Consider the following 19,302-nt stretch of genomic DNA (forward strand, 5'->3'; position numbering starts at 1 on the left):
GGCATGGGTCATAGCACAGCAATAAGCCTATACATTATGTTTTTACTATACTTTTTTTTAAGCTTTGGCACCACAAGTGAATTCTCATACTATTATAGAAGTTCTGCAATACTATCACCCACTCCATAAAAAGAGGTTTATTTTCTTCATTTTTAGAATAAGTATTCCTCTCTGTTCCCACTGGAACCTCAATGTCTCTACAGGATGTTCTGCGTAGGCGGAAAATGATTATTTTAAAAGCCGGAGAACATCAAATAATACTAATAATGAGGCACTGGAGGAAAGGGAGAGCAGTGTAATCCACTAAAACGTCAGAGATTTTCCACACAGAATGTTCATGGACTGCTCTGACGCATCCAGAGCTACTGAAGCGCAGCCCTGCCAGCAGGACGGGGAAGGGAGGCAGCAGCACCAAGCACAGGGCTTTTCTTCATTGGGCATTGTGAAGCTTCTTGGACCTCTTCACAGCCTCTTATCAGGACTTAAACAACTTGCATTTCGTCCCTAACCTAAATATGCCCATAGTGCTGTCTGTAGGCATTTCCCTGCCAAAATCGGACAAAATCCGTCTGTGCTTCAAAGCCAAATCACATATCTGAGTTCATAGCCGAGGCCTTGAGTCTCAGCATCTTTTTCTGCAGCAAGGGAAACCAAACCTGAAGAAAGGGCAACCAGTCCTCTAGTTCCTAAAGCTCACTTGCAAGGGTAAACACCCCCATCCCTTGCGGGCTGTCTTCCAGTGGCCACTGTATGCCAGTGCCTTTGCTGCTACCAGAGATAATCAAGACACCCTTCCATCCCTCTCAGGAGATCTCACCCTGGCTTTCTGCTGAACTGGCCTCATATCTCTATTAGAGGATTTCTTTCATTCTACCTAAACAATTCCCATACAACACCATGGTGTTCTTTAAGGCAGGGGTCATAGTTTATCCATTTCACTTCCTACTTCTGAGCTTGGCACAGTACACTTTTTACAGGGAAGATACTTGACAAATGTTCACTGAACTGATTTCTTGTTCCAAAAAAAACCTGTCACCTAGTGACAAACCATGGATATATACATTCAGACCCAGGACTGTTCACCAAAGAGCAAGAAAATGAAATTAAGTGTGGATATCTGGAGGCAAAAAACGTTAAGGGTATTTTCACTTTAAATGGTAGCAAATAGCTTATGACATTTCTTAACCCCATTAATTAACAGATCAAAATTATGGGACTAGCAGTAAGTAAATTCAGTCATTACTAATCCCTCAGATGAGCTTTATTCCATAGAATGCTTGCCTGGATACTAGAACCTGTCAAAATTAACCTTACTTTTTAACTGAAAGTGTGTCCACCATGGATGGGTAAATCCCTAGACTCAAGAGAACTGTCTAACTGAATGTTCAACTTTGATATCCCTTTAAAATTAAGATTCTAGGGCTTCACCTCCCAGGCTGCTCCTCTCAATCACTGACTCGCTCCCTTAGCAAATATCTACTGAGTACACATGCCAGGCACTCTGCTCAGCACCAAGGACGAGGCAGTGAGCTCCACAGACATGATCCCTGCACAGACAACACACTGATCAAATAATCATACAGGTGCAACTAAGAAAGCTGTTACAAGGACTGTATCTCTTAACTTCTTTCATGGCCTGGGGAACTTCATCAGGGAGTAGCCAGCCTGTTGGTCTGTTAAGGTTAGTGGTCTTCCTCACCAAATCTGAGCCTCAGTCAAATCCCTATACAGCATTCAACTCGAGAATCAGCTTCTCCCAGGCTGGGGCTTTGGATGTTAACCAGATACCAGCGGGTAGGGGCTCATGGCAGAGGTCCCTCCCCTTGAACAGTGCCTTACAGATTATAAAGCACACACACAGTATCTTAAGTGTTCATCACCACAGCCCAGTAAGGGCTGCAGTGAAGCACATTTTACAAAAGCACGAAAATCATGCCCAAAACGGTGAACAAATTTCTGTCTGGCCTCTGAATGGTGTAGGTGGTGGGAGCTTCAGAGGAGTTCTGGCTCCAAAGCAAGAGCACATTCCATTCCCCACAGCACAGATGACTCCGTCTGTAAGACCCTACACCAGCACGTTTGAAAACACCAGCCTCAGTCGATGGAATCAGAATTACATGGCATGCTTGTCCTGCACGGGCTGTTGACCTGGTTATGCATCTAGCCTTCCTGCATGAAGGCCACAGCCAGTAGCAACCCACCGCCAACAAGGCATGAACCTGGGCCTGTTTTTGATTGTGGGGATGTTGCAATTAGTCTGTCCTCTCCATTTTCCATTCCATTTTCCTCATCTTTAAAATAGAGAAAACGGCATCTGCTCTGCCTCACTCACAAAACTATTCTATAATTAAGTGAGATACTGTGTAGGAATACACAATTTTAAATCATTTAGATTTATCATTTTAGCCTCAGCAAGACTCCAAAGCTGACCAAACTTGAGGCAGGTTAGTTTTGTTAATACACTGCACTGAAAACAGTTTGATACTATTCAGAAAGTTATTGACATTGTAACTTTCAACAGCCTGCTATACATGAGGGAGACAAACCCTTAAAGAAAACTCATAAATTCCAAACTGAGGGAGTCTGTCCATCAAAACCACTGTGAGGAAGACTGCTAAATGCATCAAGTAACAGTTCACCTTTATTTAAAAGCATTTTAAAAGTTCCTAGCTTGAAAGCTAACAATGATGGAAGGGAAGAGCAACTGGTGCAAATCATGGAAATAAAAACCAGAAGCCAATTGGCAGCCACTTCTATAGCTAGCAAAACCTCAGTCACAGGAAGCTTGTACCCTGCCCAAAGGGAGAAACGACCTGTGGGTCTTTTCCTACGTGTAAACAAAGGCCCAAAATGCTAAGAAAAGGGAACAAATGTAGAAAGCCAAGTTGAAGCCTTCCTGAATTTGCTTAGACAAATGGTGACTGAGACCGACAAAATTAAAGAAGCCACTAAATCAAAAGCAGATGGTTGTTTTTTGTTTTTTGTTTTTCCTTTTGAGATGGAGTCTCGCTCTGTCGCCCAGGCTGGAGTGCAGTGCCGCAATCTCGACTCAGTGCAAACTCTGCCTCCCGGGTTCATGTCATTCTCCTGCCTCAGCCTCCCAAGTAGCTGGGACTATAGGCATCCGCCACCCCGCCCAGCTAATTTTTTGTATTTTTAGTAGAGACAGCGTTTCACTGTGTTAGCCAGGATGATCTCGACTCATGATCCGCCCGCCTTGGCCTCCCAAAGTGCTGGGATTACAGGGGTGAACCACTGAGCCCGGCCAAGAAGCAGCTGCTTTAAAAGGTTAGGAACTAGTGGGAAAGGCACAGAATTGCTCCTTGGCTACTCATATCTTTTAAAAATTAAACCAGATTGTCGTATTTTAAGATACACTTTGTAACAGTTTTGAAATTTGACTACTTTAATTAAGAAATGTGTAATAGGCCAGGTGTGGTGGCTCACACCTGTAATCCCAGCACTTTGGAAGACAGAGGTGAATGCCTAGGAGTTCAAGACCAGCCTGGGAAACATGGCAAAACCCCATCTCTAAAAAAAGAAAAATTAGCTGGGCATGATGGCACATGCCTGTAATTATAGCTACTCAGGAAGCTGAGGTGGGAGGATCACCTAAGCCCAGGGAGGCTGAGGCTGCAGTGGGCCATGATTGCACCACCACACTCCAGCTGGGTGACAAAGTGAGACCCTGTGTCAAAAAAAAAAAAAAAAAAAAGTATAATAGATGAAAAATAGAAAGGTCACTGCTAAATTCTCAAGTACAGAGCTGCCTACTGGAACCCTGGACAATGATGTCTACACTTAGACCATTACTCATAGTCTCACTCATAAAGTGGGGTCAGGATTGTTGTTTGGACCAGTTCACTGTTATATACCTCAGTCCCTGAGTCAGTTCATCCCTTGGAGGTGACTAGCCTCACCTTTTAATTCCTAAAACCATTATTTTAGTTTTGAAGTAACAGGGATCAAGAATAGTTCTATACTCAGGTATTCTCAAAAGCTATTTCTGACATAGATGATAATGATTTACCACTTTGTCTTCACAATATAGAAGTGTCAATTCCTTGCTCTGTAACAAGTGTTATTATTTATATTTTATCTCTAATCAGCACAATGATCTTTAAGGGTAAAATTAATTTAATTTATAGGTAAGAAAGAACTTAGGCATAGAAAGGTTAGGTCAGGAGTCTAAGGTCACACAAGAGAGGTGGTAGTGCCAGGATTTGAGCTCATGGCTACCTCCCAAGCCTGTGCACTTTCAGCAACAGGACATGCCATTCAGTACACAAGATAAGAATTTTGCTGACTATTACACTGCTGTTAGCTAAGACAGAAACAAACTGAAAATTGGTGAAATGACTGATTTACTCTGACTCCTATAGTTTAACAAGAATACCAATTAATGCTAATTAAAATAAGCAGAGATTATTTTTCTCCCTTTTCTCCCAATCAAAAATTGTCTTTAAGCTGATGCTATTGTGGGTTAGTAAAGGAAGAGGAGCTTGCCCAGCAAAACTGTAGTGGCCACTCTGACAACTGACTGCTTTCTCCATTTCCAAAACCTTGGCAGTTGAGGCCCTATGCATCCCATGCAGGCCGCAGCGTTTACGTACCCTCATGTCCCCGTTCATTAATTTCTTCCTGGAGACTCAAAACACTAGTGAGGTTAATGATCCTTCTCCGCGGGGTACAAGCTGCAGTCATTTCCTTTCGGGAATCATCTTCCACCATTTCCACATCAGAATCTTCCCGATGTCTCTTTCTGCAATGAAGAAAAGGAAGTGCAGATCATTATTATTCTTGTTTTTAAACTTACCCAAATTTTGTGGGTTGCATTTTGGAGAAGCAAGCAACTTCTCTGTGCTGGTTCTACAGAGCTGTGGATGAACCCCTGTGCTGACAGAAGGCCAACAAGATCAGTCTGTTCTCTGGTAGACTGCTTATTTGACAACCCTCAGATCCCAGCAGCTGGCCACACAGCCAATGTAGCAGGACTCTGGAGTATAGCTTCATCCCGTAGAGCTGCAGCGCCTTGAGCAAGTGAGCTGAATTTGTCAAGTCTCATTCATTCATTCCTCCATTTATCCATCCATCAGACACTGCTATATACTAACTACATCCAGCAATGAACAAAACAGATAAGGTATCTGCCCTCACAATGCTTACTTCCTTTTTTTTTTTTTTTTTTTTTTTTGAGAGAGAGTCTCACTATGTCTTCCAGGCTGGAGTGCTGTGGTGTGATCTCAGCTCACTGCAGCCTCTGCCTCCCAGGTTCAAGCGAGTCTCATGTCTCAGCCTCCTGAGTAGCTGGGATTACAGGCGCGAGCCACCACACCCAGCTATTTTTCGTATTTTTAGTAGAGACGGGGTTTCACCATGTTGGCCAGGCTGGTCTCGAACTCCTGACCTCAGGTGATCCGCCCGCCTCTGCCCCACAAAGTGCTGGGATTACAGGTGTGAGCCACAGTGCCCGATCCACAATGCTTACTTTCTAGTGGGAGAGTCAAACAGCAACAGAAAAGAGATCATTTTAAGTATCAATAAACACAATGAAGAAAATAAAACAAGGTAGCATAATAGAATGATGGGGAAATGAGAGGAGAAAGAACTTCAGACTCAATGGACAAAGAAGGCCTCTGGCAAGAGGTGACTTGCTGGTCTCATACTCCTAACCTCAGGTGATCCATCTGCCTTGGCCTCCCGGAGTGCTGGCATTATAGATGTAAGGCACCACACCAAGCCAAGAGGTAACCAGGGGGTTCCCAGGCTGAGAGAACAGCAAGAGCAAAAGGGTAAAAAGCTCAGTCAGTTCAGATCAGCCACAAGAGCTGTATGGCCAAATCACCACGTGGGAGAAGGAAAGTGGAGGGTTGGAGCAAGGGTAGGGTGAGGGATTTAAGTTTTATCCCAAGAGCAAAGGAAACCACTGAAACATTCTCAGCAGAAAAGTGATACCACTTGATTTTGGGCTTAAAAATATTTGACTACTCTGTGGTAAATATCACTTAGTTCTGCAAGTGATAAACAAATGTAATACTTTCCCTGCAGGGATAAGAGCATTAAATGAGATAACGTATGCAAAGTATCTGGCACACCGTAGATGCTCCATAAATATTAGCTTCCTTTATTATTCCCTGGAAAAAAATCTTTTTTTTTTTTTTTTAGAGACAGAATGTCACTCTGTCAGCCAGGCTGGAGTGCAGTGGCGTGATCATGGCTCACTGCAGCCTCAACCTCCTGGGCTCAAGTGATCCTTCCACCTGAGCCTCCGGAGTAGCTGAGACTACAGGCATTTGCCACCATGCCTGGCTAGTGTGTGTGTGTGTGTGTGTGTGTGTGTGTGTGTGTGTGTAACTCCTAGACTCAAGTGACCCTTCCACCTTGGCCTCTCGAAGTGCTGGGATTACAGGCCAATGCGCCCGGCTGGAAAAAATTCTTAGAAGTCATCTTGCTAGGCTGACTCAGAAATGAGCAAACTGAAGTAATGTGTCCCAGTTCACATGGCTAATTAGTGCCACGATAGTGCATGTGCAGCCTTGGGCAAATTCCTTCACCTTGAGCTCCAGGTTTCATATAAGTACACATGAAATAAAGAATATCTACCTTAGAGATTTCAGTGAGGTAATGTCTTAGAGTACCTGCAGAGTGTACACTGGAAGTGCTCAAAATTAAATGACAATCTTTATTATTATTATTATTCCTGCTCCTTTTCTCCAGCTTTCTTTCACCACTAGCTCACGTACTTCAGGGATTTTGGGGGTTTTTGTTTGTTCGTTTGTTTTGAGACGGAGTTTCGCTCTTGTTGCCCAGGCTGGAGTGCAATGGCACGATCTTGGCTCACTGCAACCTCCGCCTCCCAGGTTCAAGTCATTCTCCTGTCTCAGCCTCCCAAGTAGCAGGGATTACAGGCATGCGCCACCACGTCTGACTAATTTTGTATTTTTAGTAGAGATGGGGTTTCACCATGTTGGTCAGGCTGGTCTCGAACTCTTGATTTCAGGTAATCCACCTGCCTCAGCCTCCCAAAGTGCTGGGATTATAGGTGTGAGCCACAGCACCCGGCCAGGGAGTTTTATAAATTAGATTCAGAACGTGTGTTTTCTTCTGAAAAAAGTGAAAGCACCTTTAAGTAGGATGAAAAATAATCCTCCAGATATGTTAGGCTTCTCTCTCTAGCCATTTCTGGTGTTGAGGCTCTATCAAAATTCTTTACTAAAAATAAAAGATAAACCTGCTTTTTTTTCTGGTGTGTGTGTTTATTCAATTGAACAACTCCTCTACATTCTGAAGTGTTTTTAACTCATGCTTGGTACTGTGGACATTTATTTCAAAGAACACTATGGTGGGTGACTCTCAAGTTATGGTCAAAGGCAGACAGTGGACAAGGCCACAGCACCATTCCAGCACCATTCCAGAGGGCAAGTCAGGCAAAGAGAAGATGCAAGTGATTCATGAAAAGCCAAAGTTAGAAGGCAGTTTTATTACAGAATAAAAGAGGTAGGCTGTACTTTTCCCAAAAGGCCATACCTGGGGTTGCTGGAAGTGGGTCCTCTCTTCTCTGACATTTCTGAAGTCTCCTTTGTTGTATCCCCCTCCAAGCTCTGATTTTTGGCAGCCATTTCAGCAGGGGCTGGGAGTTCAAGCATCTCCTCATCTTGCTGCCTAGCCCTGCCACTAGAAATATCTGTCTTATCCTCTGTGACAATGGCCTCGGGCTGACTGGACAGGGGTTTGCTCAGAGGCTGCAGAAATGCATCAAGCTTCTGTTCCCGGGAATCTGTACGAACCATCTGGTGGGCATAGACCTTATCACTACTTCCAGAAGTAGAAGAGGAGGTCAGACTTGTTGTGGATTTAACCATCTCCCCAGAGGGGCCAGCAAGTCCTGGTAGCAAAGTCTGTATAAAAAAAAAAAAAAAAAAAAATATATATATATATATATATATATATACACACACACACATATATATAGTGGAGAGACTCAGAATAAGAAGTATAGATATACAGGTCCCCAAAGGGAGCAGTACTAAGAAAGAAGCTAGTATGAGGTATAATTATCATTGTTATAGAAACAATTCTGCCCAAAATTTGAAGTATAAAAGGTTTACAGGTATAAAATTCCAGAATTAAGTAAAATCCTTATAATCTTAAAATTATCTTGAAATGGAAGTATCAGTGTAAAATTTTCATATTTTTGTCTTGGGGAGGTGCTGCCAGAAGAAGACTTTTTTTTTATTATGGTAAAATATATACAAAATTTACCATTTTAACCATTTTTAAATGAGAGCTCAGTGGCATTTACATTGTTGCGCAACCATCACCACCAGCTATCTCTAGAACTTTTTCATCTTCCCCAAACTGAAACTCTGTGCCCATTAAACAATTTCTCACTTCCCCTTCCTCCCAGCTCCTGGCAACAACCATTCAACTGTCCATTTTTAAATATACATATTTCCTAGCTCTGACCACTGGAAAGGCCTAAAAGTAATGACTACTCAGTAGCAATGAGGACTCCCAGATCCCAGATTATAGTCTCTAAATACCATTTCCCACTAAAATGAACTAGAGCTCCTTGGAGAAAAGGCCTATTCCAGGGCTTGGGCTGGGAAAGTATAAAATGTGCCTGCAACATCTTGTCTTGTCAGAAACAAGGAAATTATCAAGACTAATGGAATTCGGTCAAAAGGTAGAGGGCCCTAGCTCCAAGGGCTTGCTTCCATGGGACTAAGACGGGATAATTTGAGCACCAAAAAGAAAAATGACTACAATTGATTAAAATATGTTGCTCTGTTAACAGCTATGACAAAATACTGAAAGAGCAAAAAACTGAAAGTGAGGAGGGAGGAGATGGAGAGGGAGGGAATAAGAGAGGGAGAAAGAGAAGGGAAAACGTAATTAAACACCACTGGAAATTACCAGGACACCATTCATTCCTTCGAAAATTGATAGCTAGAGGGATATAATTCAGCATTTGGTCTTACTTTCTAGTAAGAACTGTACTTCAGGACAACCAAATAGCTATTAACAAGGGAAAGTTCTTCTACACCAAAGAATTACAGTCAATACAGAAGAAATGATAAAATCAGAAAATCCTAATCTTGCAATCTAATGAAATAACTGATTCAGGTAATGGTCATCAACGAAAGGTGAAACCATTAAGCTACATGTTGATGGATAAGTTTACAATGAGGGAATCAGGCTGTCACCAGCTGAACCCACTTATGAATCTTATCACCAGAATGATATAACAAGACATTATGCTCCTCTTGCTGGGGTATAATAAGTACAGGACCAATGGAAACAAAAGGTACGGTGACTTTTCTAACTTCAAAGAGTCTTAAAAGATTTTTAAGAGTAGTTATGGTAACTTCTGCTTCCCAAAACCCACCAGTAAATTAAAAAAATATATATATACACACACATATACACTTAATATACATAAGTATATATATACACTTAATATTTATTTAATATGTATTTATTTTTGTCCAAGGTTCCCAGCTCATAACTCCCATAGTCCTGTTATCGTCTTCTGTTATAATGTTGGGGTGCTTTAGGCCTCAGAAGGTCTCAGGAAACAGAATTTCTCTTACCTTCTCCTGCTTTCCTTTCACTTGCCCAAGGCAGGACTCTAATCTGATTGTGGGTCATAAGACCCTCATTCCATAGGGGTCCTGCCCCATATCCTGGAGGAAAGAATGGCCACAGAGAGGCCAAGAAGAATCTGAACAAACAGGCCTTACTGAATTTAGACCCCTTTATGTCCAATCATATTTCGACACAGTTGTCCATGTTTCAATCATGCCTGCCTAACGATGTCTCCATAAAAGGCCCAAGAAGACAAGAGTTTGCAGGCTTCCGGAGAGCTGAACATGTCGAAGCTGACAGGAAAATGAACAAGAACTCATCCATGTGCTAGGAGCCAAGTATATGGGGACAGAAGCTCCTGCGCTCCAGACCCTTCCAGATCTAGCCCTGTGTATCTCTTTATTTGGCTATTTATTGGTATCTTTTTAAATCTTTGTAACAAATCCAGAAAACTAAGTGTTTCCCTGAGTTCTACGAGCCACTCCAGCAAATTAATCGAAAATAAAGTGGGGGGTTGTGGGAACCCCAACTTGAAACTGGTCAGAACTTCTAGAGTCCTGGACTTGTGACTGGTGTCTGAAGCAGGAGACTGGGGGGCAGTCTAGGGGACTGCACCCTCAACCTGTGGGATCTAATGCTATCTCCAAGTAGACAGTGTTGGAATTAAATTGGAGGAGACCAGCTGCTGTCCACTGTGGAACCGACTGCTTGTTTAGTGTGTGGGGAGAAACCCCCACACAAGTGGTTATAGAAATCTTCTGAGTTGATTGTTGTTATGGTGAAAGATTGGAGGAAAAACACAGCAACCAAATATGATGAGTGGAAACCCCAGGGTTCCTGATTTCCATACCAAATGCATTCACTGCAAACCAGGGCTTCTGATGTACTGGCCATGATCAGTGGAGCACAAGGCACAATCTGAGAAGCAGAAAGATGGTGGTTCCCCGGGCCAAAAAGTCAGGAGCCAGTGTGACCTGCTGGTGGCAGGGAGAGAAGGTATCCTGATAACCCTATGAAAACAGGGAGCAGTAAGGAGCCCACCAAGCTGGTGTCATGCACCAATGGACAAGGGCAGGCCCTCTGATCCTTCTGAAAACACACTGGTCAGGACTTAAGCAGAGTTCCACAGGAAAAAAAATGTAATCTAACGAAATGAATCTGACTAACCCAGGATAAGACAAGGAGGCATGCTGAGAGGTTCTTCTCCCCATGGAGCCACAGACTCTATGATCTCTGGCCAACCCCTTGGACCTCAACTGGGACAGAGCAAATGGCAATCACTCTGGGCTAGGCAATGTGCTCTCCATCTTCATTTCACACTTTGGGCCTTTCTTCCCACTCCCCACCAGCCAAACCATTTCCAGGTCCTGGCAATTCTACATGCTCAACTATTAGTGAATGGGGCTACTTCCTGTGTCTCAAGCCCCTCACCACTTCTCCCAAATCATTGTAGGCTTCCATCTTGCTCCTCTCCAATCCATTCTGATATTGCAACCACGGAGCTCTTCATAAAATGCAAATAAGATCTCATCCATTCCCACCAAATTGAAATCTAAACTCTTTAATATCCTGATGAAAACCTATTTGGCCTGAATTCTGCAGCCTCAACTCCATCACTGCCGCTTGCCCTAACAGATCCATACTCAGACCTCAGCATAGCTTAACCCCAGCTGCACATGACAGTTCCTGGGGAGGGTTTTAAAGAATCCTGATGCCCAGACCCCACCACCCAAGAATGATTTATTGTTTTAGGGAGGGCCCAGACACTGGAATTTTCTAAAAGTTTCCCAGGTAATTCTAATGGCAGCCAGGGTAGAGAACACTGGACCCACTGCACTCAACTTTCAGATCCTCAAACACATATTCTCTTGCGCCTCCAGGCCTTTATCCTTGCCATTTCCTCTGCCAGAAACACTCTTTTCATTCCCCCTCCCCTTTGGCCCAGCAAATTCCTATTTAGCCTTTGGGTCCCAGCCTCCATGTCTCTTCCCTCCCTTTCCTAAATGCCAAAGTCCAGGACAAAGGCCCCTGCTATATTCTCCCGAGTCTGTTTTTCTCTCCCATGGGATATATTCTCTAGCAGATCATGAGCGCTTCTGTGGAAGGCAGCAACATCTATGCTGCATCCCAGGGCACCCAACACAGTGTGTGTCTCAGATAGGAGTCTCAACGCACATGTGCGGAGGGAGGCAGAATAAAAGGATCAGTAAAGGGGCACTGAGCTTAAGTGAGCAATGGGAACAGATATCAAATCAACTAACAGTTACTGGGCATTTCCTGTGTATCATAGTGCTCCAAGAGCCTTACCCACGCTAGACACGTTAACCCACTGGAGGCATGTGTGGCCTCATCTTATCCATGGGCACTATAAGGCATAGAGACTTATGGCCTCTATAAGACCCAGGGCTCATGTTGGTACCAGGAGTCAATCAATAACGGAGGAACAAGGGTTGGTTTCCAGACATAACTTCTTCCTCCCACCTGCCACATATCCCTTTCAGGTCTCACCAGTAGGAACCTTTCTCTCTGCATCAACAATCTCCAGATGTGTGGGTTCCAAGGCTGGTGGGGCTGCCCTAGCTAGGTTTAATCTCACCACTTAGTGCCCATGCCACCTCCATCTAGATTCTTTCCAGGTAGGTAACTGTCAGTGTCCTTCTGAGAAGCATTCACCTGCTTGGGAATTTTAAGTTTTCTGTGAAGTAGGGTCTCACAGTTCCAGTTTCTGCTTCTAGGATCCAGCATAATTTAATGGAGAAAATATTTATATTCCTATTTTGTAGTTTCAGTGTGCTTATGATGAACATCTTCACCATGATTAAAGGGCTGCCCACAATCACATCATCTCAGGACCAGGAGTATATTGGAGAACATTTTATCCAACCTGCTTATCTTATAGATAGGAAAACTGAGAACTCAGGTAAGTGAAGTGTCTTAGAATAATAAGCACTTAGAACCTGTACCAGACACTTTCTGTTCACTGACTGCTTGTAACTGTCCCTGGATTTGGGGGTGACACATTCCTTCATTACTGAGGGGGATATGGAGGCCAGGGAAGGTTAGTCACACGGCTGGTAACCCAGGTCTGTCCAACAGTAGAGCCTCCGCTCTTTCCACTCTTCTCGCTACCTCCCTGGGGCCCAGCCCCTCCACTGCGCCCTGTGTAGGTGGGAATAGCCTCCTCCTGAACATCTCCAGTGACGAGCGCATTGAAGAGGCACCCTATTCTGTTTTCAGACAGCTCATTTTCCTAGGAAGTTGGTCTCAGGTTCCAGATGGAGGCAAAGTGAGGAATTGAGCTCAGGCCTTATGACTCTAAGCCTAGGAACAACAGCACAATACCTTTATAACTAAGTTCAAAGAAGAAAATGTTAAAACCATCAAGGTAATACTTGCAAAGAAAGTTCCTAAGTAACAGGCAAAAATCTGGGCTCTCATGTCTGGCAGGGCACATTTCAAAGGCCCTAGAGAAGGAGCTGGATGAGAAGCGCCCTGACCTGGGTGAAGTACATCCTGGAGGAATTGGAGCCCAGGAGCTTGCTCTCGATGTGCTGCTGCACCCGCTCCAGGATGCTCTCCTCGTGCAGGAAGTGAACTTCATGCTTTGTGGGGTGCACATTAACATCCACATTCTGGGGACTGATTTCTAAACTGGCAGGAAAATAAGAGAGAACAATTACCTCAGATAGTGGGAGGGGGAGAAAAAGCCCACATATGGTGTATGTGGTGGCCAGAAGATTTGACGCCAGATGACACAGTGGTCAAAACCTCAGGATCGAGTCTGAGTGTGTTCAAATATCGGCCCTGCTACTTAAGAGCTGTGTAGCTTTGCGTTAAGTTACATCATCTTTCTTTGCCTCAGTCTCTTCATTTGTAAAGTGGACATAACAGAATTACCTATCTCACAGGTTTATGGTGGGAATTAAATTCATGCCAAGTGGCTGGGCGTGGTGGCTCACGCCTGTAATCCTAGCATTTGGGGAGGCCAAGGCGGGTGGATCACGAGGTCAGGAGATCGAGACCATCCTGGCCAACATGATGAAACCACGTCTCTACTAAAAATACAAAAATTAGCTGGGCGTGGTGGCACATGCCTGTAATCCCAGGTACTCGGGAGGCTGAGGGAGGAGAATCCCTTCAACCAGGGAGTCAGAGGTTGCAGTGAGCCGAGATCGTGCCACTGCACTCCAGCTTGGCGACAGAGCAAGACTCCATCTCAAAAAAAAGAAAAATTAATGCCATGTGCTTTATCTGTATCTGCCACATACAATATATGTTAACTGTAATTACTGTCATTTTAGAACTAGTGGAATTCTTTGTGTGACCTTGGGCAAGTCATTTAACTTCTTAGGATCTGTTTTCTCATCTGCAGCCATGAATAAGTCCCCTATTATGTAAAGAAACAATATATACAAGAACACTTTCTATCCATAAAATGTAGTCATAAAAGTCAGTTTAGAGGCTATGCTAGCTATCAATTTATCGCCTCAGCTCTGAGTCCATCTTTCATTGCTTGCTCTGTGATAATGGAGGTTTGCAATGTAAAGCTTTGCCAGTATAAGGCGCTAGAGGGACTCAGCAGGAAGAAAGGGTTTCTATGCCAGCTTAGGGTGCACCCCTATCAGACTTCAAGTTCTTTAGCACAAGTGGCCAGCAGCATGTGCCCTCTTCTCATGGGCAGTTTTCCCCAGCATCCCCTCAGAGTGGTACTGGGGAGCGCCTCATTGACTTTACCTCGCAGTGAGCCAGTTACATTCTCTTCAATAAGGTCTGCATTTCAGTCAGTAGGTGGGGGAGTGTGGTGAGGGGATGGTATCTCAGCCGTAGGAGGAAATGGTTGTTCTTTATATCTGCTGTTCCTATCTCTTCACTTCTTACTATCTAATCCCCTATTACTCTAATCTCCTGTTTATAATTCTTTATTCATCTATTCAAATTGTTGCATGGTTTCTATCTCCTGTTTGGACCCTGATTAATATGGAGATGGAACAAGGTGATAACTTGACCAGTTTATTACTTTGCAAGGGAAAACATGAAAACATTTAATCTAAAACTAACTTTAGGCCAGGTGCAGTGGCTGAAGCCTGTAATCCTAACACTTTGGGAGGTCAAAGTGAGAGGATCACCTGAGGTCAGGAGTTCAAGACCAGCCTGGCCAACATGGTAAAATCCATCTCTACTAAAAATGCAAAAATTAGCTGGGCGTGGTGGCACACGCCTGTAATCCTAGCTACTCGGGAAGCTGAGGCAGGAGAATTGCTTGAACCTGGGAGGTGGAGGTTGCAATGAGACGAGACTGTGCCACTGCACTCCAGCCTGGGCGACAGAGCAAGACTCCATCTCAAATAAAAAATAAAATAAAACTACCTTTTACCACAATTTCTATGCTCTCCCCCTTTCAATCAAAATGAAAACAATGATAAATTAGGATAATTAGGATATGAAATAGACAAATTAGTAGCAGAGCCAGAAATAATAGAAAGAAATCCTCCATAAGTCAGCTCTGGACTGTAAATTCCTTTAGAGCAGGGGTACCTCACATTTACTCTGTATTTCAAATACCTACTATGGGGTTTGGTCTATTTAATGCAAGTGCTAAACTATTTATGACTGCTAAAATATGACTGCTAAATTAATTACATCAACATCTGGGCAATCAACAGTGGATATGTTAAGACAAGAACCTCCACAGAGCAGAACCCAGTCTTTTTTTTTTTTTTGAGATGGAGTCTCGCTCTGTTGCCCAGGCTGGAGTGCAGTGGTACGGTCTCAGCTCACTGCAACCTCCACCTCCCAGGTTCAAGTGATTCTCCTGCCTCAGCCTCCTGAGTAGCTGGGACTACAGGCGCCCGCCACCATGCCCAGCTAATTTTTGTATTTTTAGTAGAGACAGGGTTTCGCCACGTTGGCCAGGCTGGTCTTGAACACCTGACCTTGTGATCCGCCCACCTCAGCCTCCCAAAGTGCTGGGATTTACAGGTGTAAGCCACTGTGCCCGGCTGATTGTCTTTTATGGAAGATAAACAGTAGCTGTTGTGGCTTCCCAAATGACCCCAGCAGAAGTAATATTTAGAGCCTCTAGAGCACATCTGTTTCCACTCTGCCTACAAGCTATCAGCACCTCCTGATGGGGTGAGGCATGGCATTCCTTTTTTTATTGCTAACACAGAGCCGGGCATATAGGAGGCTCTTAGTGAGGTTCTGCTAAATTAGTGAATAAATGAAGGAAAACTGTGCCTTGTACCTGTAAAAAGGGACAGAACATCCTTTTGCCAGTGGTGTATGGGATTCACTCTGATTGTACTATTAGCATGCTCACCTCTTTCAAAGAGGAGAGCCTGATAGAACATCTGTTCCTTGTGAGTCTTGGTTGAGGAGTTTGGTGTTACATTACCTGAGGTACAGGAATGGGTGTGTGTTTTTGGGCAAATAGGCTGCATACACTGTTTCTATGGCTTTTCTCAAGGAAGTTGATTCTACCAGACGATCTAAACAATGAAAAGAAAGCAACCAGTTCAAGACTGTCCTGAGGGGTGAGGTCACAGGTGTACATTCATACAAAGTCATGAAATCACCTCAAGAAAAACATTTCTGTAGTGATATGCACATCACATCCCCAGGAGGAAAGGTGCACCTTTACCTGTCGCCACTTCCCAGCCCAGTATCTTACTATCGGCTTGGGACTGTTTTACTTCAGCCAAGTAATAGAAAACATAATAAGGCAGTACATTCTCCCTCCTCACTTCCCTTTGCCCCCATTAGCTCATGTGGACTAACTGTGCTCTTGCTGGGCACAGTGGGAAGTATGACGTCAGCCCTCAGACTTTTCATTCTGCAAATACATACTGCGTATCACACACACCAAGTGCTGGGAGACAACATGCTGATAAATAAACTAATTCCAACCCCAAGTGGCCAGCACTATTATAGACGTGTGTGTGTGCTAAATAGTGAGCCAAGAGAGCAACTAACTTTGCTCAGGAAGTTCCGACGGTGGAGTAGCCATACTGAGTTTTCCAGAATTTCAGGCAGTACAAGTGTCAATGCATATTCAAGGTAATTTAGGAAATGAGGCTGGTTTGGAGAGGGTAGAAAGCAATAAAGGCAGAAAAAAATAAGACTAAAATCAGGGGAAGATGTATTTTCAGGAAACACAGCTCTCCTTTCTCTCTGGACAGATTTAGATGACCTGCAGATTATCTGTTGTCGTGTGTTGCTGTAAACAAGGATATGTCAAATCTTTTTATTTCCAACAGGAAAAGTGGTTGTGACTTTATCAGTGAAGAGACTAACATCCTCTGAGTGCTCACTACATCCATGGCCCCATCATTAATGTCACTGTACTCTGTAACACATGTCCTGACCACACAGGCCTGGAGCAGGCATGGGCACCTGACAAAAGGACAGCTGGAGCCCCTCTGCTGAGAATTCTGAACTTGAGATGTGCCAAAGGAGTGTTCTTTGTCCCTGCCACCTGAGTGTGCCTGCACAGTGTAGATAAATGAATGGCATGCGTAAGAGCTTGACCTTTCTTTGCTACTGGGAACTTGGTATTGTGAACACACTAGCTAATGATAATGCAGAGGCTGTGGTAAGCAGCCCCAACAGAAACACGGACAGAGGCCAGTCAGGCAGCACCTATACTGAATTTTTTGTCTGCTTTATAGCCAGCATGTGTGTTACAAAGCAGTTATTCCTCATGGTTAGGAAAAAAACTAATGAAAAACATTTTCTGAGCCTTGATTAAAACAAGCTTTGTTATATCAGGTGTAAGTCCTTCCTAATAAAATAGGAAAAACCCTGCTAATAGACATCAGTTTAACAGAATGTGTTTGTAAAATGACTGGCTCTGTCCTTACTGTTCCTGTATTGCTTTGAACAACTGCTGTAAAACATGCATATTTTGAAACATTTACAGCTGGTTAGCAGTCTAAATGGAAGGAGGGAATATTCCATTTCCAACAGCAAACAAGCAAACAAAACAAAAACTATAAAATTATTACGAAATGCTTTAAAACAATAAAGATAAGTAACCTATAGGATAAAAATGATGAAAACTGAAAACACGGAAATGGAAAGATTCATCTTATTTCTGGATGGAAAACAAAAAATTCAGACTGTGTTTTGGGATTATTTGTTGTTGCTAGGTCACCATCAAAACCTTGTAATAAACAATTAAGTTATAAGGAGCAGAATACAAAATAGCATTTGTTTAGTAAATAACAATCATGTAAACACTATATCAGCAGAGAGACAAAAACTGTAAAGGAATTTGAGAAATATCCTAATTAATTTAGTTAATTTCCTCCCTAATTTTTAGAACTGCTCTTTGTATCATAAAGCTCATTCCTTAAAAAGGAAAATCTCAAGTATCTTAGCAATTTCTTTAATGACAATGCCTATACCTAAGGTACCCCTTTTCCGTATCCTGCTGTGCAATTTCAAACAGTGGCCCTTGATCTCTTCCAGCAATGTTCTGGCTAGGGCTTACTTGTAAGGACTCTGACACCATCAGGTGAGGACAGTGTGCTGGCTCACAGGAGCCTGTTATGCCCTCTCCTGGGCTTCCTCTTAGAGGTAAGAACCAGACTCCAACAGTCAACCAGCAATGAGCACATGTGGGAGGGCTGAGCACAGACTTACGACAAAAATTATACATGCTTCCCAATAAAACCAAACTTTGCCATGAGGTTTCTCCATGTTTAATCAAACCTATGGATCAGAAATTTTTCCACGGTCCCATAAAATTCCCTGTGGGTGTTTCCTGTGAGTGGATTTCCCATGTGGTTCTTTTTAACTTACGGTTGATGAAGAGTAAGAAGATGCACTTCTTCACTGAGTAGTTTGCATTGGATATGTAACCATTCATTTTGAAGGCTAGGGTTTTATCCTCACATCCAATTTCTATCAGTTCTCTATTAGAAAAGAGATTCTGAAGCTTTTGAAAATACTCAAAACTCAAACATTACAAAAGAATCAGAATTTAAAAACACAAGGTTCCTTCCCATAAACTAACTTTGTGAAATGAGGGCCCCGGAGACTTGGTCCATTTGAGATCCTCCTGTGCCTGTCCATTCATCCATCCATTTGTCTGTTCATGCATTCACCCACCCACCCTCCCATCCATCCACCCACCCACCCTCCCATCCACTCACCCACCTACCCTACTCAGTCAGTGTTTTCAAGCACTTGTGCTATGTGCCAGGTACTGCTCTAATTGCTGGAACAGAACAATGAGTCCAAGCTCTGAGACCTTATTTTGCTGAAACTTGAATGTATCTTAGTAACTAAATCCCAAAGATGAGATTCCAAGAACTTATCTCTGCTGAATTACTTGCTATACTGAATAGCACCACAACATGGTTCTACAATGTGTGTTGTTCCCAGGAGTGTTTACTGGGGAGGGAAGGTTAATAGGCGAATAAGAGGTCCTCAGACAAGCCACACATTTCTGTCTGGAGACCTTCCCAAGAACTAGTCCCTCTGTCTGGAAAGCTCTACTCCTAACCTATTGGTACAGAGTTAATTCCTATTTATCCTTCATATTTCAAAAATTATTTCTTCAAAGAACCTTCTCTAATGATCCCTTTCTCTGACCCTACAGAGTTTTCCATCATGTTTTTTATTTTTCCAGTGAGGCATCTAGCACAACCTGCTAATGAATGGCATAATTATTTCATGTGTCTTTCCAACTGCAAAGTCAGCTGAGAGCAG

The 19,302-nt window shown here is 43.3% G+C and overlaps 1 protein-coding gene across 4 annotated transcripts in view; it reads right to left on the minus strand.

Moving 5' to 3' along the window:
* Window positions 1-19,302, minus strand: part of MLH1 (mutL homolog 1) — a 57,992-nt gene that overhangs the window by 18,494 nt on the left and 20,196 nt on the right. For all 4 annotated transcript variants that reach the window (XM_054481138.2, XM_063662044.1, XM_054481140.2 and 1 more), the window contains exons 9-13: window positions 18,391-18,503; window positions 15,983-16,076; window positions 13,086-13,239; window positions 7,528-7,898; window positions 4,614-4,762 (exon numbers count right to left, since the gene is read on the minus strand). In XM_054481138.2, coding sequence (XP_054337113.1) covers window positions 4,614-4,762; window positions 7,528-7,898; window positions 13,086-13,239; window positions 15,983-16,076; window positions 18,391-18,503 — 881 coding nt within the window. The remainder of the gene's footprint in view (window positions 1-4,613; window positions 4,763-7,527; window positions 7,899-13,085; window positions 13,240-15,982; window positions 16,077-18,390; window positions 18,504-19,302) is intronic.

Source organism: Pongo pygmaeus, chromosome 2 (genome assembly GCF_028885625.2).
Source record: "Pongo pygmaeus isolate AG05252 chromosome 2, NHGRI_mPonPyg2-v2.0_pri, whole genome shotgun sequence".
In the NCBI taxonomy this organism is placed as follows: domain Eukaryota; kingdom Metazoa; phylum Chordata; class Mammalia; order Primates; family Hominidae; genus Pongo; species Pongo pygmaeus.